The 26,457-nt window shown below is 45.5% G+C and overlaps 2 protein-coding genes across 4 annotated transcripts in view; one reads left to right on the top strand and one right to left on the bottom strand.

Moving 5' to 3' along the window:
- znf385a (zinc finger protein 385A) overlaps positions 1-20,889 on the bottom strand; it is a 49,039-nt gene extending 28,150 nt beyond the window's left edge. Inside the window, exon 1 of one of the 3 annotated variants that reach the window (XM_040192935.2) lies at positions 20,551-20,889. In XM_040192935.2, coding sequence (XP_040048869.2) covers positions 20,551-20,563 — 13 coding nt within the window. In that variant the 5' untranslated portion in view covers positions 20,564-20,889. Of the gene's footprint in view, positions 1-9,611; positions 9,954-15,165; positions 15,841-20,550 lie in introns of those variants that run through there. The other 2 variants (XM_040192936.2, XM_078092015.1) reach the window with 2 other exon arrangements.
- Positions 20,890-21,728: 839 nt separating this feature from the next.
- On the top strand, positions 21,729-23,891 carry birc5b (baculoviral IAP repeat containing 5b). The gene is made up of 4 exons (XM_040192984.2): positions 21,729-22,063; positions 22,897-23,006; positions 23,477-23,594; positions 23,696-23,891. The coding sequence occupies exons 1-4, from the start codon at positions 21,938-21,940 to the stop codon at positions 23,786-23,788; spliced, it is 447 nt and encodes a 148-aa protein (XP_040048918.1). The 5' UTR covers positions 21,729-21,937; the 3' UTR covers positions 23,789-23,891.
- Positions 23,892-26,457: the final 2,566 nt, after the last annotated feature.

Below are 26,457 nucleotides of genomic sequence, written 5' to 3' on the forward strand. Positions count from 1 at the left end.
TGGACGCGTGCTGGGCTGCGTGTTACGACTTGCCCCAGCCCATTCAGGACAGGATTCATCGACTTAATGAAATACGTCTGAATTGGCGTCAGGACTCATCACATTCCAACGTGATATTTATCTCCGTAGCACCTGACGTGATAAAACCACAACATGTAATTTGCACTGCAGCACAAGCAAAAAATGATTTTGCACTGCAAGGCTCAACTGGTGTGCAGCCTGTGTGTGCGTGTGTGTGTGTGTGTGTGTGTGTGTGTTGTGACGGAGAGTGTTTGCGCCGTTTTGAGGTCAGTAATGACAGACAAATAGCTGTCGGGGCTAATGGGAGGGGACAGCCGGGGATGACGGCTACACAGAGAACAGCGCAGCTCAACACAGTCCGACTGTGGAGAAAGCGCTGTTACAGTGTTCACCCAGTGAGGGTCACATGGCGACAGAAAGCAAACACACACACCCCTGTGTGGGCACCCGCAGTCATTCTCTAACCCTATTTTATGTAACCTTAAATATAATTATCCTACAAAAAAAATACAACTCTCTTGTATAAATACTGCCTGAAGGTTTGAAAGGTAGCCCTGAAAAGATTGTAGCCTTGTAGCCGCGGCTGTAGGAGGAAGGAAAATGGATCTTGTTGTGTTGCTGAGTGATAGGAGGCATTTCTATGGACAGTTGCTACTCTTTGCTGTGACTCACTGTTGGAGTACATCGTAGCCGGTGTGAATTTAAGCCGCCATCCTTGATATGAAAATTTGAAAACGTCTAGCTGAGGTGGAGTCTACACACAAAGACAGAAATATATATTCACACATTGTGTATTCTTTTTCTTGTAGTAACGTTTAAGCAAATGGTTTCATTAACCGCTTCAACTCCTTCTCCCCAGTCTTCCTTTAAACTATAGCTGTCTTTTTTCTTTTTCTCAGGTTTCAATCTTTTCTTATAACCTCTTTTGTAGGGGTGTGTAAGATGATCACAAAATCGTCCGGTGCAAATGTGTCTGATTGCCTCTGGCTTCACGCAATGTCTGAGCCACTGATGGATGGACTGTTGGATGAGCAGGAACCAAAGCATTGCTTTGTTGTGTTTGCTCAAAGACAGTGATCCATTGCAGCATGGGGACATCTGACTTAAAGAATTGGTAGAGAGAAGAGGGAAAATTGTCGTCTTATATATAAGTGCGCTGCAGCCGGGAGCAAAGGGATACAGAGGTGGAGGGACAAAAGCTAGAGAGAACGAGAGGGGAAAAGAAAAAGGACAAGGTGACATTCTCGACCTGAGGAGGCAGCAAGCACAGCCTGTAACCTCCCTGCTTCTCTCCACCTGTCCTCTGGCGTCCATTGTTTTCCTCTCCTGCAGCCGGTTCAAATCCACTCCCACTTGTGCCCTTACCTCCCAGCCCCCTCCCAACCCCCCCCCCCCTATTATTTCCCTGTCCTCTCTTTCTCCCTTGTTCAAGGCAGTGGTCACACCCAGGTGAAACAATAGCCAGCAACTCCATTCCCATGCACCTCCCAGAGACCTCTGCCCTCAGGTATGGAATTTTATCACTTGGCAACAATCAGGCGGATCAACCCAAAAGTATTTTGGTGGATGCCAACAAAGGCACCAGATCCCCTTTGAGATTACACCCCCCTGCGGGAGAGAGAAAAGGAGGAGGCAGGAGTCGGTCGACGTTTTGAAAGTACATTTCATTGACTTCCATTTTTCAAGGAGGGTAGAGGGCAATCGGCCTAATAGAGTGCTGCTTTCATTTCAGTGTCTATGAATATGGAGCAACATGAGAAATGCGCATGTCCTCTAAGAGGACTGTTCATCCCTGAGCCATCCAACCACCGCCAACCGACCGCCCAATCGCTTTAAGTGCCTGGGGGTCGCTTCTGTAATGTCACGTGTCATTGGTGTGACACTTTTGCTTAAATCACCTCACCTTCCCCTGCAAATAACCTCTGGCGCTGGGGAGGTGTTGTGAATCAAGGCAAGCCACGGAGAATTTTGAAATGTTAAAGAAAATATGTGGAAATGCAAAACGCTGCGTTGAGATTGTTCGCAGACGTTTTGTAATCAAGACTTTGTAAGTGAAGCACAAACACAAAGTTCCCCCCAAAGATGCCAATTCCCCGGGTACAGCTCATTAAACGAAAGAGGGAAGCCTCCTTGAACCAGACCTGAGCTCATTTGTCAAAGTAGAGAGTGGTGTTTTCGCTCTCTTCTCTCATACGTAGAAGCTAAGTCTAGAACACGCTCGAAGCATATTCAGCATATATTTCTATCATAGCAGTTGATGCATTATTCAGTGAGCTCTGGTTGATCTTGGGTGCAACAAATGCGCGCTCTCTATAGACACATAGACATAAACTTGTACACACACAAACTTGCATTCATGTATTGATTCATGTTAAACTAAAAAGGAAGTGTGCATCCATCACACCAGGGGACCTTTAACAAAGCGTCCCATGGATGAAAGGCGCTCAGGGCTTCTGATCAGAGGTTCACCCCTGTGAAGAAAAAACGCAGCCGAAGCAAATATACTGTCCCATGGCCAAACCTAATGTTTAAGGAAACATCATCAACGTCATACAAGTGGTCAAACTGAAGCAGACCCATCTGGCTTTAGCGGCATCACAAAACTGCAAAAGAGTTGAAGGGTAATTCCCCTAATTCATATTCAAATAAGTTGACTTGTCCGGAGTAGGACTCAGTCTGTGCATACAGGTGAATTATGTTTTCTGTTTTGCTGTGCAGAGCCTGAGATCTCCTTTGAGGTTTGGAGAGAGAAGAGACTGGAGCATGAGTTTGTAAGATATTGTTTCACGGGTTTGTAAGATATTGTTTCATACCAGGCCGTAAAGGTCTAATTATAGGGTGATTAAGTTGCATTATGGGAGAAATATTTTTTGGACCGACAATTAGGAATAAAAGTCAGGATGAATCTCCTACAAACATTCAGTTTCTGATGGTAAATCCTTAAAGTTCATATGCAGGAATGCAAATGTAGTAGTTTGACCTTGTGTAAAACTGTAGATGCCCTTGAGCTCTAAAGGCAGAATTTAAAAAATACAAATTAGCGTTGTAGAATGGGTGTGCGTGTCGGCCTGTGCGGAGGAGGACACAGAGGGGGAAAGATTGCGGAAGGTGGACAGGACAGAGCGTTGAGTAGAAATAATCTCTATTTGTTAGTCAGAAGATTCAGGGCGGGCAGCACCGTCATGACATCACCCTGCCAGTTCTCCTCCTCCATCCGCCACAGCAGTCAATGTCAATATTTGGTGGCTTAGATTAGTGTAGTTTTCCTGATAATCGGAGAGCAGATTTACAAATGTAAATGTAAAGAGGGGACAAAGGGACGAAGGACCGGGAGTGTTTCCAGAGAGGGGGAGAGAGGAGGGGTTCAATGCCGTGGCTTAGGTGCTGCGCGCGTTTGCTGCCCGGGCCTCATTGTTATTATGATTTATTTTTTAATGAGCCGCGCTGCCCTCCCCTCTACCACACAAAGGCCTGATTGAATCTGGCGTTCCATTAGAATGTTAAAGAGGCCCAGCTTCATCTGTGAGCTGCTGACTGACAGTGGATATCATCTCTGTAATTGCTTGGTACACTCAAGCCAGAGTCAACCAGAGAGAGAGAGAGAGAGACACACACACACACTGGAGAGGGAGGGGGGAGTTGAGAGAAGATAGGGGGGGAGGGATTAGGATTCCCATGTTTTTAGGGGGTGCAGGAACCGAGCTATCTCTATATCTCAATTAAGAACAGATAGGATTTGGGAATGGACTGTTTGAATATATTGACAAAAGCCCATTATGCCATTACTTATCAAAGCAAAAACAGTGGTTGTTTTATGACAGAAAACCTGCATGTAACTGTTACGAAAGGAAATTATAATGCACAGATTTAATTTATCACATTAATGTTTTTGTCTACGTAAAATACACAATAGATAAAACGGTAACAATGCAACACTGTTTTTATGTCACTTTGTCACTTTATGAGGGATTTTGCGCTTGTTGTCAGCTCTGCACATCCCCCCCCTCCCCATGTTCTTTACCCCACACAGGTTTTTTCTGTCTTTTTTCGCTTTACTCCAACTCTTCATCCCTGCATCACTGAACCCCCCCCCCCCCCCCCACCCGTCACCATTGCTCCTCCTATTATCTATCTGCCTCTTTTTTCTTTGTGCCCCTCTCTCTCTCTTCCTGCAGTAAATGGTAATTGTGTGGTTGAGGAGAGCTGCAGAAAAGATGGTTATCCTAACTCCACATCCCATGCATCCAAAATTAGCCCTCCTCCCTCTCCCCCTCACCCCCACTCTGTCCTCCTCTGCTCTGCTCCTCAGCCTTGTGTACTAATATTGGAAGACGACCGAATGGTATCTTGGTGTGTGTGTGTGTGTGGGGGGCTTGTGTGCAAAAGGGATGTTCATGTTAGGTGCTCCATGACCAATCCAGATATCCTTTGAAGCACAGCAGAGCAGCTTGTGGGAGAAATAGGGACTCCATATAGTTATGCAAAAAGAAAAAAGAAAAATCCAGTTTGAAATTTGATAGATTAATTATGTTATTATTAAACCTATAAAGTATGCCAGCGTATTTCTGTAATCAAACAGCCACCGGCATTCTCGCAGGTATTTGAACCACATCACACTCCACCTTACCCATCTCATTCCATCACTAATGAACTTATGGTGCTAACACTGGAGGAAAATCAAGTCTATTTCAATTCTAGTCACACAAAAGAAGAATGTAGGAGCACACACTACTTTAAAAAAGATCCATGCACACATGTGAGCACACACTGGTCCTTCTCTTAACCCCGCAGGCGCCCCCTCCTCTTCTAACACACCATGAAATCTCACACATTTACATGACATTAACGATGAAGTGCTACAATTGGTGCCTGAATAGAACCAGGAGTTTCATCATCCGTTTACATTGTGGTGATTGTCCCCATTGTGCCAATGGCCAATTAAAACGGCCAATATTAATGAGTGTGAGTGAATAAATTCTACATTTGAGTTGAGATTATAGTCAACTCCCCTCATCACATTGAAATGATCTCCTGTGGTTTCCCATGTGTTGCTCTGGGATCGTGCAGCATGTTGACTCACAAGGCACATTGATGGGTTTGTTTGATTGGTGCAGAGCTACACGGCTTTACACACAGACTGACTGCATTTGCCACTTAATCTGAGATTAATAACTTTCCCCAACGATGTAGTTTCCATGCACAATGTTTTATTTAAATTCTTGCTGGATCCGTGGGTAAAGTGTTGAGATCTATCACTGTTACTTTCCTTTACACAAATGCCCTATCCAAATCAATGTAGCTGCGTCGGAGTTTATCACCAGCAATTATTCTTCAAGTCATGTACCCTCGCAAAACTGGACAAGTCAGAGTTTCAGATTCAATGAATATTGACGCAGCGCCTTGAGCCATTAATGTCACGTACTTGTGTATGTTTGTGCAAAGTGCCCGAGGAAGAGGACAAAGCTGCAAGACGGATTTGTATCTGCCATGATGTAAACAGCCGCAGGAACGAGCATTTCCATTTCTCCCTGGTTTTTACCCGGTTGCCACAATTTAGAAAATGTGCACCGTGCTTAAATGTCATTCTCATACTATATCAAAGGCTGCAAAAGTAGTTCCTGGAGGGATTCTAGATGTGACCATGTCTGTGGAGCCACTGCACCAAAGTTCAATATTTGGTTTGTTCATATCTTTGGGCTTCCTCTAGATTTTCGTAGTCCTATTTGTAGCAATAAAAAAACAAAGGCACTATGGCAGCATAGCATTCAGTGTGCACGCTTTTGTCACTGTGCATGTGGACGCACATGCACTGTCTTGTAAAGCCTGATGCCCGACAGTGTGCGTCAGCTGCTACTCCACTGCTGCTACAAAGGACAGACAGATGCGACGCTACAGTGACGAAGACAACGAACCATACAGCCTTTCCTGTTCCTGCCCCTCCGTTCTGCACATGTCCAACGCCCACCCCGTTTACTCTCACCTCCCTCCTTCTCTCTCTGCGTCCTGCTGTGAGTCTCAGACTGCGGCAGTCCAGGGCGTCCAGGACGGAAAACAAACGGGATTGTTTCTGACGAAAAACAGGGCGGCTCAAGTGAGAAGGAGATGCGAAAAGTAAGACGAATTCAATAGAAGACTGAGTCAACAGAAGAAAGGTGGAGGGAGGAAAGACGTTAGAGTAAACCATTTCCAAAGGTTACACGGGCTCAGGGGGAGTAACAACTCTGCTGAGAACTCCTGATTGTGTGTACATTTCTGCGTGAGAGGGTAAGAGAAACGAGAGGAGCGAAAGAGGGAAGGAGAGGAAGGAGAGCGCACGAGCCGGCTCTGTGATAAAGAGTCTCACCTTGTTCTGCACCATGCACACACACACACACACACACACACACACACACACACACACAGCACCCCAGCTGTCATCCCACCTTCCTGTCTTTCTCCATCAGGGAAGGTGGATGCATCATTCATGAGCAGGGACTTATTTGGCTGCGTCATCTAATCACGCAACTGTCAATAACTTTCTTTTTTCTGACTTCTCCTTTACTCGGGCAGCAGGACAAACTGGATGCACGTTGCATGTTTAATGATGCATAGCTCTTTTTCCCCCAACATAGAGACGACCGCAGAACACTGCTTTAACAGAGTGGATGGGGACGAACGAGACAAGTTCAAGATTAAGCTTAAAATTTGATAATAACTAGCTATAGAAAACTTTATAAAAGGTTGGAAAACAAGTAAAATTGTCAGTACAAGTACAATAAATTGGTGTTCCCTTGAAGAATAAACTGGACTGCACTGATCATACAGACGTATGGAGTGGTCTACTTGAGCAGCAGCATCTCGACAGCGGACTGAAAGTCTCTTGAGGTGTCCACTCAAGAAGTGCAGTTCTGAAGTGGAGGAAGCCAGGAGGATGATGGAACACATGTCCCACCCCATGCAGGACACCCTGGTTGCCGCTTCAGCCCCGGCGTCCTCCACGGGGTGGGTCTCTCGTGAAGGAGAGGTACCGCAGACCCTTCATTTCTGCTGCTGTCAGGCTGCACAACAAAACCCTTGAATCCTGTGCAATATAAAGCACACTGTGCAAGAACATTATTTAGTCCCAGTCTGTATATTATACCTCAGTTGTAGTGGATTCTTGTTTTTATTTTTTCTTTATTTTTAATAATGCTTATAATGCTGTTCAATCGTTTTTGATATTCTATATATTTTACTATGTCTCTTGTTTGCAAACTACGCTGCTGTGAATCCCACTGCTGGACTGATTAAGGTACTATTATACCTTATTCGATCTTACGTCTAAAAATATAATTCACAATAAAGATATCAAATAGATGCAGAGGCTGAGCAACCACATGTAAAGGATGTACCCTGAGTGGGTAATTGTCTAAGAACTGCCGCGTCCTGCCCACAGCGGCCGTTTGGCCCAAAACTGTCCTTTTCCCTGAGTGCCTCTTTGTCGCAGCCTGCTGTGTGGCTGCCTGCTGTGAAGGTCACCCTCCCTGCAGCTATGGATTACACAGGCGAGCACAGTCAGGCAGAATACGATATCGCCCTTGAGGGGAGGTCTGAGGCCCAGACTGGAAGAGACGAATCCTCTGGAACTTCTGGACCCCACAGGGACCAGCCAGTGCGATGACGTAGCTACCGTCAAGTGATGAAAGTTGGAGGGGTTAATGTAATTATGTTTTTATCTGTTGGTTTGTATCCTTCTATCGTTCTATATGTCTATCATTGTGTAGCTGAAAAGAAAAACACACACCATTGTGTTCCGTCTCAGTGTCCGTGGCTGCACCACCAAAGTCTATGAAAAGAAAGAAACCTTCAGACATCACAGCAGCCTTGATGGGCCAACAACACTCCCAGCAGACACAAGAGGGAATCTAATCCTGTAGTTTTCATCAGGTGATATCAAAGAGCCTCCAAAAGAGCCTTCTTCCACCGGTTTCTAGCCCGAAATCAAAGGGAGGGGATGACACCTCTTTTCCTCCAAACTGGTGCAATGAGGGTCACTTTTTCTTTGAGTGTGACATGAGCCGTTTGACAACAGCTCTCTCTGGAGTCCTGCCACTGTTTGGGGGTCAGGAGAGACAAAACAACGCAGATTCACGCACAGATACACTGGGCAGATCCCGTCGTCCTCTGCTGGCTCGGCTTTCTGGCGGTGACCTTAATTTGTTCTGTCTTGAATATGTTCACCTGCCGGGCAGCCGATGCACCCTCGGGGAACCATTTGACAGTACGTCTGAGCGTTGGGGACATGTGGGTTTAAGCATACGTGAGAGAAAGGCCGAGGTTGAATGAGATAGAAAGAGGAGGGTAAAGACTGAGACGCAGAAAAAGTGTGCATTGGGTGTGAGCTGCAGCGTAAAGCAGAGGCGACCGGGAGCGGAGACGCTGAGAGGACTGTTCGCCTCCAATGAGAGCAAAAGAACACAAGCTGTCTCCCTGCCCGCTAATCCTCTAATGAAGATTTGTGGCGACGGTCGGCTGGTGATTATTAACCCAGCACAGAGAAGAAAAAAAGAAAAACATCTTCAGCGCTAATGTAAATACAATCTCTCACATTTACCCAAGCCATCACTGGCGCAAATGAGAACATTTAGGTCGGAGGGAGAAACACTGCTGTGACGTTCTACAGGGTTACCGCTGTGCTCTACACGTTCTCATACTCCTGATGCTATAAGCACTCCCACTACGAGCCCGAGTATTAGCAAGATCTGAAGAATTCAATGTGAAATTCCTCATGTTTGAGCAGTTTTTTGGGGACAATTACACAAATACCGACTGGACTAATGTTACGGAAATGCTTGTCTGATTTGTTCAACCCAGTCTCACAGCAAAACGTGTAATAGCAATGTTGTGGAATGTTGTATTCTCACGTTTTATTTCGGCCCGTTCATTTACATTGCCTTGCAACTACGTCACAAGAAACTAATAAACGGAAGGTCTTCTACATTTTCTGATTATGAAAATATAACGCGTACTTCTCGCTAGAAATGCCATCGAAATGCATACAAATGCTGATGCTTTCTTAAAAATATTGTGTTTTTAACAGATAATAGACCGACAGTCCGCCATTTTCTTTTTTCAGCTGGGGGGAAGTTGATAGTCACGTGACCTAGTTGCCAACGCTAAAACGTTGTATTCTCACGCTTTCTCCCCAAAAGCGTGAGAATCCCACGTTCCTTAACGTAGCTGTTACACGTTTTGCTGTGAGACTGAGTTAGATTTGTTACATTTCATCAGTGCTCTTTTGAACCACAGCCGTTGTCTGAGATCCAGTGTTAGCTAAGAGATCTGTTGAAGCCGGGATTAAACCTTTCCGCAGACTGCTACTGCATTAGGAGACATTGACCGTGGGGGATTTAAACTCAAAACTTGGATTTTCTAGATATCACAAGCATAATAATTGCTCCGCAATATGAACGTAAGAATTGAGCTTGAAGGAAACCAACAATCACAAAATACAACATGTGATAAACAAGCAACAAGATACAAACAGGAACATAATGTTGACGGATGATCACAGACACCACATCACCGCTATGTCCCTTCCAGCCTGCTAATCCACACCTCTGGCACCTCACCCTTCTTCCTCCCCCACTCCCCTCGGGCAGGTGCAGGGAGCTTTGGTGCAGGTCCCGGCAGAGCCCCGTCTCTGGTTTCTCTCTCTTTCTCCTCTCTCTCCGTGGGGGGTAGTGCTGCTTGTTCAAGGAATAACTTGTGTGGGGACAGGTGTGCATACCAGACGTCCGCATTAAGCCCCGCGCCACGCAGATCCTATAACTACCTGCTGGCAAGGTTTCCCCAACTCTCATCCAACGTTGAACAAAACCCCATCTACTGGGGGTTAATATCAGTGGAAAAGATGCCACGAAGGGCAGGTCTGAGCTCAACCTACTTCAACCTTTACGCCACCAAGCTTGTCTGCATCCACTCAGCCACGATACACTCACCGTTTAAACACATTGAGACAGATTTAGTTGACAGGGGAAGGCGTTTAGGGTGGAGATTTAGGCTATTTCGAGCTGTTCATGTAACATAAAGGATTAGAAGCTAGCTCAAGGCTTCTTGGAAGCAAAGGCTGGTACTACTCATTCTGCCTGTGTGCCGGCGACCCCGTGGTTGTAAGGTGAGAGCTGTTTGGATGGATGAGGTCACAGACTGAGATGTCCTTGTGGCATTATGTAAAGTTCATGCATGACATTCCCAACAGTTTCTCAGATATACTGCTCACATTTCCCCTTTGCCTGAGTCAGATGATAGAGAACAGGGTTTCATGGATTGCTGATAGATAGAAGCATCTATTCCTCCCCGCCGGCTATCTTTAAAGGAAAGAATTACACCCTGTTTGCTAATTTCCTCTCTGCCTTTATCCCTTCAATGCTTCCTTAAGTTGCTCTTCTGCTACACGTTCCGCTCTCCCATTTTTAGGTTGCTTCATCAACTTCCTCCTCCTCCTTTAGCTTCCTCCCCTCTATTCGTGCCCATACGAATTGACCTTGCTGCATCTCAAGGAGAATTGATTTTTCTCTGGTCTTTGTGGAAACCTATAGCTCAACAGTACTCAGAGGAATTTCTTCTTCCTCCCAGAGGTGGATGGAGCTAATTCTCGTTCATGAGGCCACTTTTGACTCCATTTTATCTGTCTGCCTCCCCCCCCATAGTCTACCCCTCTTCTCTTCTGAGCGCACAGAAATAGAGCGAGCATGATTAATGCAACTATCAACGGCAAACGTTAGCTTTTGCTGAACCTCTTTATGCTGCATTGCTGTTTTATTATTCATGCTCTTCAAACGCTGCTACTGAATTATCACACTAATTGATCAATAAAACGGTTAGAATTGTTTTATTTGATGAGACGGACAGACATAACTTTATAAGACATTGGAAGGATATGTACCTGACAAATGTAGCATGCTATAAAACTTTGCCATTTTAAGCCCAGCAGCAGATTTTTGCATTCAATAATCATCAAAACATGATCAAGAATGGGTGCTTTGAAGCCAGTGCCCATATTTTAGAATCAGTTATGTCACTGCACAACACCAGAGAGCTGCAGTGTGAAGAATCATCTGTTCCTCTTTCCACTTGGTGACCACAGTGACCGTTGAAGCATACAGAACCTTTTCCAGGCTTTATCTCCCAGGTGCCTTGTAGCCGTAGGATCCCCAGTAAGTGTTCAGCCAGGCTGCCACGGCGAATGCACTAATGTTAAAACCATAATTACAGACAGGTGTATTATTTCGCTTCGCGGAGCAACAGCAGCGGGCTGCCGGCACTGTTGTGTGTCGCATAAACTGTGGGGTTTTATATGTGTTTATACAAGTGTTGCATCACCTATATGTTTAGTGTGTGTTTTGAGTAAGAAAAGACCTCATCCCTGATTCACAAAATGAAACCGTGTGCGCTCCTGCACCATTCTGGCCTTTAGTGCATGGTCTTTGACAGAGAGGCACTGCAGTGAGGCCAATGAAGCAGTGGGAGTCAAGCAGAACAGACACCTCCACCTCCCTCTGCTCTGCAGTGTTACACACACACACGCTGATGGGCCATACACACACACACACACACACACACACAGATGCACTCAAAGACACAATACGTTGCCTTCCCACCAGTCCAATAACAGGCCTATTCATTATAGCCTCTTACAGACGGTATTGACAGCCTACTGACACACAGTCACTCCAGCATAAACAAATGGGGCAGCGGAGAAGAGCAAGGGAGGGGAAGAGACCTGTTATAGTGGCTTTTTGATTAAGGAGTCCACTCCACAAACCAGGAGAGTCCACACACGCATGGACCAGCATCATCATCTGTCTCTCTCTCTGGCTCACAGACACACATACAGTAGGTTCTCCCTTCTAATGAGAGTCACATCAATTTTGCATCCTGGCTCACTCCTAAAACATGTGGTTTGTTATAATGACAATAAAGCGAATAGGTCTTTCTCAATGATTGCAGGGCCATGTAGAGGAGCTTTTGAAAGGTTAACTGGGTCAGGTGTCACCATGTCATGCCCCCCCCTAGCCGCTCTCACACTTGCCAGAGAAGAATATTCTGCAAAACAACTTGATGAAATCTGAAGCCAATGTCCCAGTGACTGGGGTGCATATGGAGTTTTAACTATAAACATCCAATTCATTGTCTGAGTTTGCTGGATGATTAGCTACATTTAGTCTTCATGTGTTGTCACAGGTCTTCATCATCTCTTATGAAACGGTATATCTTATTGCCAAAGCTCAGTTTTGTTCAGCATTAAAGCATTCCAGTTTTACCTTAGATGTGCAAAAAAAAAATCTAATAACTGGAACCAACTGTGCCATGTATTGCAGAGTTATAATTACTGTGTCAATTTGACATAAACATGGAGCAGAGCGGTCATGGAGAAAATGGGGCGGGGGAACTGCTGATGTGTTCAAAGACGCATTCCTCTGTGTTTCTTTGAGCGGACCTGTGGAACCAGGTGAGTGTGTGCAGGCTGTTAGAGGAAGGGGGGTTGGGGGACGCTCTGAATGGAATGAGCCATAGCTATGCAGACGTCTCAACATATAGAGACAGAGTTCATGAAGACAGATGAGGCCGGCGTGGCCACACAGAGACAAAGACAAACAGGCAGATGGACAGCATGGCCCTGCACTCAGGAAGTCAGCTTTGACTCAAACAGACGCGACAGAGGAGACTAACACGCAAACATGAACTGATCATGATTGAGTCGCCCCCCTAAAGCACTTTGAGATGAAGCTAACAAGGTGGAATGTCCCAGGAAGGCTTCTTACATCGTCATCATGCAGCATTTTTGGTGAGAGTGTCGGTAAGGACCGCTTATATCTAAAAGCAAATTCTGTACCAGGAGCTTCCTCCGGGCATCACAAAGCACGTCTGTTTTCGTTTCTTTTCTCTTTTTTTAACATTGTGGCTGATCACAATAAAATTCATGTTCTCTACTAGCTAGCCATTGTTCTCCAGCTGCTTGGCTCCGTTTTTCTGCCCAGAGAATACAAACATCAGCGGCAGCCCCGTACCACCTAACTTGGTGCAGAGCCCATGTCAGAGAGCTGAGCTGGCCGCCCGCGGGCTTCGTAGCTCACTGTACAGCTCAACCACACATCCATTGCCATTATCAGCATCAGGGCTGTCATCGCTATCACAGCGGCCAAAGACCTGTGCCAGGTGCCCGGATTGCCTACGTAGCCAGTCACCATGGACTTGTGAATACAGCATCAAGGACAGAGCCACACTGTGAACGGTCGCTGGCTCAAGGTCATACAGAACAGAGGATGGAAAAAGGCTAATAGCCACACAGACAGAGCTGGAAATATGGTTTATAGAGGCATACTCACACCGTACACATATCAAATTCTATTATTGATATATATTGATATATATTGCATAATGCGATTTGTTGGAGATTATTGCAACCTTGCAGATTTTGGTCAGTCAGCTGAATCAGAACATTTACTGATTTGACGTCCAGATCAGCCGGCCTCAGTAATTGTAAAGGTCACTACAATGACATTACCCTTTTCAGAGCAGGAAAGCCAGAAATGTCAAATCGCTCAGCGGTCACATCACAACGCAAATGGAGCAGAATGTTAGGCATTGGAAAATATGAATGATCAGAGGGGAATAACGGAAGAAACCTATCTGAGAGACAACTTGACGAGGAGGGGTCTGGGTAAGGTGGGTTTTTGTTAGTTAAAAGGGAGGAAGATTCTATACACTATAATGTGCTGAAAAACACAACCAGTTTGTATATCTGAGCCACAGAACATCATTACTGTTTGAACACTATTTAGTCCTCCATGAAAAATTCTGCAACTGCAGAATTCATCATTCATGAATCTGCAGAAGCCACATTCCATGTTATTTTACTTGCAACTGTAGTGTTAAACAGTTGATGTGGACGCACTGTAATAACTACCCTAAGCCCAAACCATCCCCTTTATAGTCTACCTGCTGTTAGGGGTTAGAAACATGTGAGTTATGGCTCTGGAAAAATATCATTTACTGGGGCTGCAAGACAATGCATGTCTAACTGTTAAATTAAGTCTGGTAATTGCTCCTGGTTGACCGGAGCATAAAAGTGGAAATGTTGACAGTCACAAAATGACCATGAAAAATAGAAAGGAGGAGAAAAAGTTGGGAGTGAGAAAGTTCCCAATTTAACGTTCATTCTCGCAAACAGGACTTTTACCGTTTAGCTCGCAGGAATACACGTCCCCCGAAGTGCACAGCTCAGACTACACGACTCCCTATAATCATTAGAGACGTCTGCTGGAAAAACATGCCTGCCGGGAGACGAGCAGAGCTGCGCCTGGATCAGCCCAAGCATGCGTAAAACAAAGCGGCCTCTCCGGCAAAGAGCACAGCAACTCACACACACACACAAGCGCTTAAAACAATTGGACACCCAAAAGCCTCACTCAGTCCCACAGCAGCGCACGCGGTCCGGTCACATCACTGGACTTACAGTCGCAGGGCTCCCACCTTCTGTATCTGTGTGCACGCAGACTACGAAGAGCACAGAGACCACACAGAACCCCCTCACACGTGCCACCATGAGACCTGAATACTAAAGAAGAAAGTACTGGCTGACTCAGAAAACAACAGCCCTGTATGATAACTAAAAGCTACTGAGGAATCAGTGCTTCATGGTTGAAATGCTTTGCTGATCATTGTTCAAGCGGAGTTATAAAAGGACGTTCCATGTAGAAACTACCGCAGGCCGTGTAACAAATACCTGAGAGAATTCTGTCATTCCATCAGTTATCTGTAGGTTGGTACGGAACCAACCCCTGTGACTTCCCCTCTTCTGCCAGGACATGGTGGAGCCTGGTCACGTGACCAAACAAACCATGATGATACAGTCCAGCTCCACAACACTTTGACCTTCCCCGTCACCGTTCACACCTGCCGTATTAAACGGCACCCTATCAGCGTAATTACAGGCGCTAACCCCTGTTTAGAGGTTCATCCCGGTGGTCAGGGATGACAGATGTCTGCGTGGAGTGGAAACCAGGCAGAGCACACTATTAAATAAAGAGCCGCTGGCAGCCTGGTTTAAGTAGGAATTAGTGATTCAACAACACGACTGACCCCTCCAAAATCCTGTGCACCAAATGAGCCACAACTCACCCAAAATCATGATGTGCGTTGCCTTTGGTGTCCCTGGGTTGTGCTCCCTCACAGCTCCCCCCGTCTTGCCTGCTGTCGACCAAGGGACAATGAAAATGAAAAAAAAAAAAATCTCTTTTCAGAGTTCCTTTCCACTCTCCAGAAAGAGCCAACTCAGATGGGCAACGCTAGACGCGAGGAGAGACAGCTGCCGCTGTGCACATGCCGTCCCTTGCGCCTGCCCTCTCCAGGTGAAATGCTGAGTGTGAGTATGTGTGAGAGAGAGAGGGGGGGAGGGAGGGAGAGAGTGTGTGTGTATGTGTGTGTGTGCATGTGGTGGAGAGGGTCCAGCGTTTCTGCAGTTGTGGCTCAGGTAAGCCTGAGGACTGTATGGAAGAGGTAAGTAGCAGAGAGAGAAGGGGAGGGAGTCAAACAGAGGAGGGGGAGCCTAAATTGTGACAGGCAATCATAAAGGGGGGAGGCTACAGGGCAAAGATCTTCTTCTCCACCGCAGCCAGGAGGAATTGTAGTGGTCTCCAACAAAAAGCTGCCACGCTACTGCTTGTGAACGGTGTCATCTCACGGGGAGCTTCGGAGGGAAGGACTTCAACGCTCCGTGAAGTCTGCGATTGATTTGGTCTCTCCCAGTAAAATGCACACTCCCTCTCACACGCTGGCTTTCTCTCCCTGCTTCTTGTTTTTTTGGGGTTGGGTAGAGCCTAAAGGCACCTTACATGCCTCTCCTCTGATTGGTGGCAGCCTCCGCCAATGGAGACAGCGGCAGACACTTGTCATCATGCAGAGTGGAAGTCATGAAGGGGAGAGAGAGCTTGGCTGAAAATGCCGTCTCCCTCGACCGCAGCCTTTTCCATTTCATTTCCCAAATCCGTATCATCCATCTTCCCCTAACGCAGCGCATGGTCGTGCAGGCTGTTGATTGTGTTTGTCCTTTGACTGCCTGCGTTTGAGGACTTGTTAAAAGATTAACCCTTTATCTCTGTGGCTCTGCCGTTCTCTCTTTTTCTCCTTCCACCTCCTAACCTTCCCTGGCAAGGTTACGCATTTCATCAACCCCTGTGTTTGTGTCAAAGGGAATGGAATTTAGACTGGGAGTGGAGTGTGTGTGGGGGGAGGAGGAGGGAGGCGAGCAGAAAGGAGAGATGAAATAGAAAGCGACAGAGCGGAGGAGGCATGGAGAAGGAGGGGCAGAGTGAGATTAAACTAAATGCAACTGACAGAGGGATGAAGAGACGTGGAGTGACAAGAGGAGAAGACCGGGAGGACGGAATGCCGGCACAAAGACAGTGGGACACAGGACGTCGGCTGCAGAGAGTCAAAAGTGTGTGGACCACCGCAATGCAGGAGCATCGCCGGTCCTCTTCCCCCAAACACCCAAACAACGTCTCCTGTCATGTCTGAGCACGATTCCCGCCCTCTGTGTCTACACCCCGTGAAGAGTCTAGGTAGCCAGAAAGAGACTTTTGAAAATCACACAGCCACGATGTTGTCGAGAAGCTCGGCGCTTAAGAAAAGGCTTAACAAAGCTGTCAAAAAAATGAATCCCCTCGGGGCGGGTATGCTTGCGAACACGCAGATACAAACCCGTGAGCCCGGGGCCACAGAAAGTGCTGCCTGGTGTTCATATTGCCTCCTCTTGTGCTGCTCTCCCTTCCTTTTCTATCTCCCAGGCTCTCAGGCTGAGGCTGTGAGTCACAGCGTGCTGGAGTGAATACTAAGGAGGCTGGCTGACACTTCCAGAACCTCCCTGCGCAGCAGCTCCACCGCATGCATCTAAGCCGCTGTGCGCGTATACATTGGTAGACCTCTACACGTTTTTGTAAATTTGGGTTAAATACACCGACCAACTGCGGGTTAAGGAAAAAGGCCACCCAAACAGACCCACTATCACAACCAGCTGTAATGAGGCTAAGTAGTTATACGCTATAATAATTGACTTTCAAACATTGTAGAGTCCAAAAGGACAAACGAAGGTTAGAGAAGGAATTTTGAGCCTTTGGCTGCTCGGGGTCAAATGCACAAACGCACACAGTGTCCGCAGGAAATGGACTGAGCGCTGAGGATATTAGTTTTTTGAAAATAGGACACCAGCAGCCTGAACAATAGTTATCATCAATACAGAGATGCAAGCAAGTCCCTCCATGAGCATTCATGTGTGTGTGTGTGTGTGTGTGTGTGTGTGTGTGTCAGCAAAATAGCTGAGATCGGGTTTCCTCATTAGTTGTGTTGGTATCAATAATTCAGAGCCGGTCCTTGTTGGCGTTCAATGGGCCGAGTGCTAATGTGCCGTCGGGCCAACGGGGGCCCGGGGCCCAGCGCCCAGCGCCACTTTAATGGATGTCATGATGAGAGGGGGAAATTGGAGCACGGATCTCCTGTGTCATCCATAGGTAAGAAGAAGGAGAGAGGACAGAGGCAAAGGAGAGGAGTGAGGACACAGGGGCGGCGTGACGGCCATGGGGGGGGGGACAGATGGCAGGTTTGGGGGCAGAGGAGTGGTGGCAAGAAACAGGAAGAAAAGAAAGGTGAGAGGGACGGAAATTGGGCTATTAAGTCCTTCTCCTCGCCATTGGCTATGGATCAATCATCCTTAGGATGACCTCATCACCTTTGGATGGGCCGTGGGACACAATATGAAGGCTGTACTGTTAGTTAATCTACTTCATTGCTGGGTGAAAATGTGATGTAAAATGTATGGTGATGCTTAATTTTACAGCTCTGTCATTTCCTATAAACTTCTTTGTAATGTGGTAATTATACTGAAAGGAGCGTTTAAGGAACTGCCGGTTAAAAAGACGATGGTCTAACGAACCCAGAACATTCAGCCGTGAGGCCGCTTTTTGAGTCCAGTGTGAACCAAGTCAATTTGGTATCATTACACACGAGTTGCTTCTGTGTGAGAATGTATTGAAGAAGCCAGCAGTGTTTTTGCTTTTGACTAAAATAATAGAAGAACAATGACAGTTCAACTGTTCATTGAACTAAACTTCAACTGTGAGTAAAAAGTACTTTTAGTTTTAATTCCTTTTGTGTTTTGTTTGTTAACATTTCTAATATTTTTGCCGTTTCAACCTCGGGCCCTCGAGATGATGGTGAGGAAGATCAGTGCATTCAAACAAAACACACTACTTTTTTCACTCCAATCAAGTCTGTTCAATCAACCCTCCACACAGAAAAAACTTGTTTTTGTTATTTGGGTGATTGATTTACATTTCAAGGTGGGATTAAACTCCTCTGGATACTAAGTGCCAGCTGTGGTCCAGAGAGAGAGAGAGAGAGAGAGAGAGAGAGAGAGAGAGAGGGAGGCAGAGAGAGAGAGGGAGGCAGTGTTTACCTATGCTGCCCCCCAGAGGTGTAAATCTGTAAATACGGGGCTCTGGTAACATGTCTAAATATTTCAGTTTTAGCTACCTTACTGACAGCAGTTGGGATGTGTGAAAACCTTTCCATGTACACTGAGAGGATAATATGTTTCCCGAGCCACATGAACACACACGATTAAATAAGGGGAACCAAAGAGACATGAGGCCCAGCTCGTGGTGTTGATGGACTGTCAGACTGAATCCGAAACACCGTCTGTAAAACAGACTAGATGAAGCTGCTGAGGCAAGTGTGTTTCACGGGAAGAATGTTGGATTTGGCAAAGTGCACGGATCCTGACTGTAGCAGTGAAATGTGACAGGAGCGAGAGCTAAGCATGAAGCACGAAGGAATCATTCTGCTGATGTGCGGCGGCAGCCTGTGAAAGATGTATTAAATCTGAGAGCTAGTGATGTCAAATGCCTTCATTCATGTAACTCTCTGATCCGTTTTTCTCCTTCTTTCCAACAAAGGAAAAACAGTAAATCTACAACTCCTGAAATCTGCCAGACAGACTGTAACTCACTTCCTCGTAAGCTCAAAAGCAGTGTCAAAATCTTACTTCATAAATTCCAGTCATATTTTATGAACCTTGGCAGGCCGGGACTTTCCAGAAAATTGAGTTCATCCTTTCTCTTCTTTTCCAGTTTGTTTGCAGGGTGGTATGAAAATGATTTCTGTTGGTACAGACCCCTTTGGTCATATATCATGCTTTGGGTGTCTCCTGGCACCGTGGTGGTGAATTTAGAGGCTGCCTATGAATGTCAAAGGTGAGGGGGTGAGGCAAGCCCCGGGTACCAGCATACTTGCACGTCCCTCATAACGTGGCAAAGCATTTAAAAAGCTACCAGACTATAAATTAAAGCGTATTAGACCATGAAATCTTAGTGCACGTTAAAGGAACCACCACTCAATATCTACACAATAATGAGCATGTTGTGCCCCACAGTCTGTTTAATAGCTTCATTAAGCACAGCACACACAACGAGCCCGCTTAGTAGGAACCAAAGGACTTCTGCATTCCCCTTTGAGTTGAGCATATCAGTTTAGCGGCGAGGGATACTCCTCTCACATCAGGTGTGGACATGTGCATGAAATGTTTCCAGCTACACGCATCTAATAGTTCAAACAAGGGTATCAGACACTAACGGCGTTATTTTAATAACTCAGTAGCCGCTAAACAGCATATTTACGTTTGAGTCTCTCCATCGCAGAATGAGCTGAATGTCTTGATTGCGAAAAATAATATTAAAATAAGTTGCAGCCATTTTGATTTATGTTCTTAACAACGTGCCTTTTGATGAGTGTGCACGCAGGTGGGTGCGACTGCCTTGTGAATCCACGCCTGCCTGCAGAGATGAAGAATGTCGATGTTGACTGCCACAATCTCACACGTCCATGACGCTTTTACACCAGCAACAGGACAGGACGTCTTTCTTTCCAGCCACACTCGGATCACACGTTGGCGCCACGACGGCGGTTCGAACTCGTTGGAACGTCGCTGCAATGGTTAAATAAAAGTGTCGCCTCAACTTGCCTAAATGCTTTTGACTGACACATTCTTAGTTGTTTTTACATGTCGTGTGTGTATTTTCAGAGGATATAAAATAATGATCCTCTCTGTTGTTCCTTCACACTTGTTTTTTGGGGGGAACAAACTACAAATTGAGCACGCATACAGGCCGGTTAGGACCAGCCTCGCCCTAATGCGGGACGCTCAGTCTGTGTGGGGGCAGCAGAGGACGGGTGGAGCTGTCAGCTCCACCCGGGGACTTTTCATATTTCCAAGTCAACGATTGAGACTTGGTGGGAAGATGAATTCCTCACATTAACACAATTGTCACATCCGTCATTGAAACAACTGTAATCTTTTGTGCTGCATCCCAACCTTTTAACCCCCCCCAAAAATCCACACAATAATCAAGTCAATGAAGCTTCTTATACATTAATGGTATAAAAAATGTATTTTTCCCCACCGAGACAGTAACAGACGCAGACAGACATTAAAGCATCGGACGTTTTTCTTACCTGTGCTCCACATTGCACCTCCAGTCCTCCTGCAGCTCCTTATTAAGAGTGTCAGATCTCCTATCCAGGCCCACCGAGAGCTACTCTTTCCTCTGTGAAATCCCTTCCAGCATAAAACTGGTTAGGTGGAATAAAAATATCAAGAAGGATCCTCAACTGTTTCGAAAAGATTCCGAGAGCTGTGTGTGCAAACCGCTTAGCCCAGCGGCTGGCAATGTAAAGGACATGTGGAAATAGCGACTGCAAACACTTCTATCACCTTCCCTCCACCTCTCGACATCTCATCTCCTCCCTCCCCCTCTTTCACTCTCGGCCCCGCGTGAAAACAAAACTTGGGTCAAGAAGCTAATCGTGGGAGGCCTTAATAAGTGAGGACCGTTGTGTCAGAGGTAAGGAACGGAAGAGGCAGTAACAGGGAAGAAGTAAACGTCATCAAAAGCACGAGTAGCAAAAGTGAGATGCAGTTAACAGAGAAATATCCACGGAGGAATTGTTGCATAACACATGACACAAATTACCCAACAGCTGCAAAATTGTCACAAAGGACCATCCAGACAGGGAAAGCATCAAGGACAAATGCAAAACCTTGGTGTGGCTATTGCTGCTGAAGCTCTCAACTATACAAACGTTTCGCTGAACAACGTTTGGGAATGAAAGAGGACAAACTGGTCAACTTTACACTAATGGTGCAGCATTGTGGAGAGAAAAAGCAAAAAATACAAAGCAAGCAAGATTTTGGTAACACACACGTGATTAAATTCAGAGCTGGATGTTATTCTGCAGTAGGTGGCCACACTAGACACTATCCACCTGCAGCTACAGTAATTGTATTGTCCAACTTAGTACAGGCCTACTGCTGAATGAGATACTTACACAGCATCACGGTAAAGAGTAAAAAGTGACACACTCTCACCCTAAGCAGGCACACTGCAGCTCAGCTCTCTGCAGGCACTCTGCCGGAAGATAAGGTTAGAAGGGGAAAAGGACATCAGTTTACGGTTGTAAGCACATTTCGGCACCAAGTGGCCTGAGGGGTAGTGTTACATACACACACTGCTCACCAGGACGGTCCCGTCTCTCACAGGCTTGTAAAGTTTAAAACAGCAAACCATTAAATTCCACAAATGTTTATGTCTATGTTTACATCCTATAAAAATCCGCAGCTGACTGCAATCCCAGCCCGGAAGTGAATAAGAATATACAATAAGAATGCTTCATCGTGTAAATTGTATGATTATTAGAAAACATACGTACCGGACAGAGTCCCGCCCACTTTTTTTCCAATCAGTCGAGACCGATAACACCTGTGAAGCGTCCGCGCGCCGCCAGCACGTGTTCACATCGGCGACCACGGTGAACCGAGTCGAGCCTGTTTCCAGCGAAGGTTATGGCCAGCGTCGATGTTCTGTCCGCCAGGTTTGCGACTTATGACAAAATGTACATGCACGAAGCACGTGAACAGAGCTTTGCAGACTGGCCGTTCAGGGAGGAGTGTAACTGCACACCTGAGAAGGTAAGGAGTGGTTGTAAATTATAATAATTGTTGTAAATTATTATGAATATAAGCTTTCAGAAACAACGTGATGGATCATTTAAATTTACCTCATAAAACTACTAGCAACAAAATATCCCACTACAAGTACTGCTCTGATTTAGCGAGCTAATAAACTGTTGGGAAGCTGAATCCATGAAAATACTGGAAAAATATAAGTAGCCTACAATGTTGGCTCGCAAAATCTTAGTGTAAAGTAGCATGCAAATAAGCTTTAAGAAAAGTACATTGAAATTTTCCTGAAGTAACGTTTCAATGGTTGAGTAAATGTACCTTGTTTCCTTCTACCTCTGGACACTAACTACAGGGCCAACAGGAGGTCACACTGGGTTAAACGTAAGGGATTTTCCCTCTCAACAGCTCTTTAACATTCAAAATAAGGAAAACATGACAATAACTTTGTTTTAACTTGGTACATGACTACGGCTGCTGAAAATAATTGATTTAGCTGAACCATGTTTACACTTAAAGCTGCGTAACCTCGTGCCACGGCCTTTCGTCCAAGGCTGTCACAGTTTATGATAAACCGTTAAGCAGGTGTCCACAACTGACCCTTCGCTTTCCCCACCCTTGTCATGACGGATGAGCTGCTGACACCCCACTTGATGAGCAACATTATATGCCATGTTACCGGCTCCTAACCCCCGACCCCAGAGCCAAAAGGAGATCATCTGCTGCTGCTTCTGTTGTCACTGACCCTATAATCTCCCTCCAGCTTTGAAAAATAATGTTTTTATTAGTATTGTCCAGTATGGTGGATGCCTTTAAACCTATTTTGGTGCTTGTCCTTGCAGATGGCCAAGGCTGGGTTTGTCCACTGCCCTAGTGAGAATGAGCCTGATGTCGCCTGCTGTTTCTTCTGTCTGATCGAGCTTGAGGGCTGGGAGCCAGATGACAATCCTTGGTAAATAAAGCATGCCAGCTTCCTCAAGCTTTTACCAAAGCTACCTTCATGTCATCTTTGAGACTGAAGATGTTATACCAGTAGTGTGAGTTGGTACGGTACAGCTTTAGATGTGTTTTATATTTTGTGTACATCACCAAAGATGATAAAAAGGAAAGAGTCCAACTGTGTGGAACTTAAGTGCCAAAAAGACTTGGAGAAAGAATACTCCGGTATTTCCTTGCTCTCGGTTCTAGAAGCCTCCTCTTCTCCCTCGAAAGAGCCACCTTGGTCTGATGGTCTAATTATATCTAAGACTGCTTGGCCAAAAGTGGGTGCGTCACACCAGGCTCCCGTAATACCTAAACGATGGGCCAAAAAGTATACGTCTCAGGTCTGCATTATGGTTAAGGATAAAATAGCATTGCTCTACATGCCAAATTCCAATGTTGTGCCTTCCACTAATTTATCCGATACATTTCTCTTCCCAGGACTGAACACTCAAAACGCTCCCCTGACTGTGGATTCTTAACAATGAAGAAAGACCTCACGGAGCTGACTGTGGCTGACTACTATCGGATGGAAAAGGAGAGGCTAAAGGTCTACCTTGTGAGTGACCCTACTACCTGTGTAGATGGTACTTAATAGAGTGACATTTTGATGAAATGCTTGTGTAGTGGTTGTTCTCACTATGGGTTTTTTTTCTGCAGAAAAAGGTCTGTCATAAGAAGATGGCATATTTTCGGGATGGCATTGACCATATGTTGGAGAGCCTTACATCTCAGTTGGACACTCTGACATGATTAAACTTCTTGTTTATATATTGTTATTGCCACACCGATCTTGACTCAATAGTTTTACGTAATTGCAGTTTATAATATCAATAAAGTTGTGGGGAATATTGCACTTTGTTTGTAGTACTGTATTTAACCAGAAGATGGGGCATTTGCATCAAAGCTGCACTTCTCCCCTGTCAGGCGCTCGCTGGAGTTTCACATCTTGCACTCAAATCCCTCACAAAGGAGATCTTAAATGAAAGCTCACATTGAGCAGGATTACAATGTGGGCTATATTCCCTCTTTTCAACTAAATACTTACCATTTTCCTGAACGTGCCACCATCTCTACCACCCCTTTTCAAACCTTGACCCTGGACAGATGGCCTGAAGCCCCTCCCTTTTAATACCAACTGTTGCCCGAGTAACATCTGTTACATATAGGGACGGTGTACACTGAGAGCGCTCACCGGGACACTTGCCTAACCCTGAGACCAGGAGCAAGATTTAGGAAACCCTTAGGATGGAGATGGAAAATGTGCCCATGCAGTAAACACTTGCACTGTAAGGCTTCACTGGTCTTATTTTGTAACAAACATTTAACATGTACTATTTGCTTAAAACATTGGTTAAAGTCTTGATTTTTCATCTTGTATGAGGCAGAAAGAAGCTGTTGCGCTCAGTTTCTTGTGTCGCTCCCTGAGTTTGATGGGTGACTGGAGGTTTGGACGGATGAAGTGAAGGATTAAAAGATGCTATCCCATCAGTCCCTGTTCTGGATTACTGTCTAAAGTAACACTCTGGCCACTCCACTCAGATCAGCTGCTTAATTCTCCTTTATCCGTTCCTTACAGACCAAATGGAAGACTATTTTTACCCCAAAATGGTAAAATACACATTGGCATAACATTTCTATTTAAACTGTTGTCCTGTTTTACAACTTTTATTTTTTTTTTGTTTTAAATCAATGCTGTTAATTTTCCCATTTAACGTTTGATCCAAAGGTTTGAGTTTTAGATTCATGTAGTTGTCTTAGGTAGAGGATCGTCCACCAAATGGGCCAGATACCAATTGCAGTTACCTGATGGGATGATGGTATTTGCATAAATGCACAGATTATGAGGACTGTGTTTAGAGTAATTGCTAATGTATCTCTAATCACAGTTTATACCCACTTCCCATGTCAATCCACTTATTTATGTGTACTCCACAAAATGAACAGCAGGACATTTATCCCATAGCTCCACAGATGTGATGGATTGGCTTATCCGTGGGAATGGTACAACTGTAGATTTGTGGGACCATAACTGAGGTGGGAGTTTGGCGTCATGTTTTACCCCACCCAAGGTTTACAGCAGTCAAAATTATAAACCCAATTAGAATATATTTAAAGTCATTTTATTTGAGTCATTAAGTTAATAGGAACCTGCATTGCACCACTGCACAATGGATTTGGTTGTTTTCTGATCTAATTAATACTGTGACAAAGGGCGCAACAAGGGCCTCTAATGCAGTTTTGTAATTAATGAGTTTCTGCCAAACAAACTAAACAGTGAGTGTAGCAGATGGACAAACAGACAGATGTTCCCAACAGAAAGTTTACAACCTGAGCTTTCCATCAAGCCCCATCTGTTGCTGCTGTGCCTGGTACCTCCCTCTACCCTCCTCCAATGCATCTCATGAGCATCTAGCACCAAACCTTCTCCCCTGATGCTCCATACACTGCACTGCCCTAAACGAATGACATCGTTTACCCTCCAGTCTGACTTAACCCAAGGTTGAATTTCTCTCTTGAACTTTTCTCTCACTTTTTTAGTTGTTTTTTTTCTCTCCCTCCTCCATCTCTTAATGTTGTCTCACATCTCTGGTAGTAAGGCATGCCGGCTGAATGTTCTCTCATACCACGGCCCTCCTACCTTTGGGTGTTTTTTTTTTTGTGCCCGGTTCGAAAGGAACCTCCATCTGTCACTACACTCAGCCCATTGTGGTGCTCCAAGGCCCAGCAACTTCCACAATGCAGTGGGCGTGCGGGAAGGGGAGGGGGGCAGGGTAAACACGACAGCATCCAGATCCCATTAGAAGCTCTTTAACTCCTACACCCTAATGCTCTCAGAGAACTCTGGGAGGAGAAGGACCACCCCTTATCCTCACGCACACGATGTCACCTTTTGCACTCCCATCGGTAATGAGTTTGCAACTGCCCCTTTTTGTGTGCGACTCCTGCTTCTCTCTCGCATCGGTTGGACAAGCTGTGACTTTATCCTATTTTTCTATTTGCATTGTTTCCCTCACCAGGACAACAGAATGATCTTAAACTTCCATCATTTGTGTATAGAGGGGCAGTGTTATTTTATTGATAGGAAAAGAATAAATATCCAATCTCTATCTCACTAGAGTTCAGTTTATAGATCTCGGACGTTAATTCAGAAAAAAGTTGTATTCATTTTTATTTAATCACTTGCACAATCTTAACTTTGTCCAACCAAATATACGTATCTTCAGAATGCAGCCTTGCCATCTTTTATTGTGTAATTCAGTCTTTTCCCACATCTCTCTCTCTCTCTCCCTCTCTCTCTCTCTCCATCCATCTCCCCAGTCTTTCTTCTACCAGCTGCTCCTCTAAGTCTGGGGCGTCTCCGTTTAGAGGTGCTCCACCTCTCAACCTGGGCTCTCGTATCCCTACGCTGTCCACAGAGG

The sequence above is a fragment of the Gasterosteus aculeatus genome, chromosome 2, assembly GCF_964276395.1.
Source record: "Gasterosteus aculeatus chromosome 2, fGasAcu3.hap1.1, whole genome shotgun sequence".
NCBI lineage: Eukaryota > Metazoa > Chordata > Actinopteri > Perciformes > Gasterosteidae > Gasterosteus > Gasterosteus aculeatus.

Coding starts and splice junctions, on each gene's coding strand:
- birc5b (XM_040192984.2), top strand. CDS start 21,938: ATGGCCAGCGTCGATGTTCTGTCCGCCAGGTTTGCGACTTATGACAAA. Junction 22,064..22,896: donor GTAACTGCACACCTGAGAAG/GTAAGGAGTGGT, acceptor TTGTCCTTGCAG/ATGGCCAAGGCTGGGTTTGT. Junction 23,595..23,695: donor AGAGGCTAAAGGTCTACCTT/GTGAGTGACCCT, acceptor TTTTTTCTGCAG/AAAAAGGTCTGTCATAAGAA.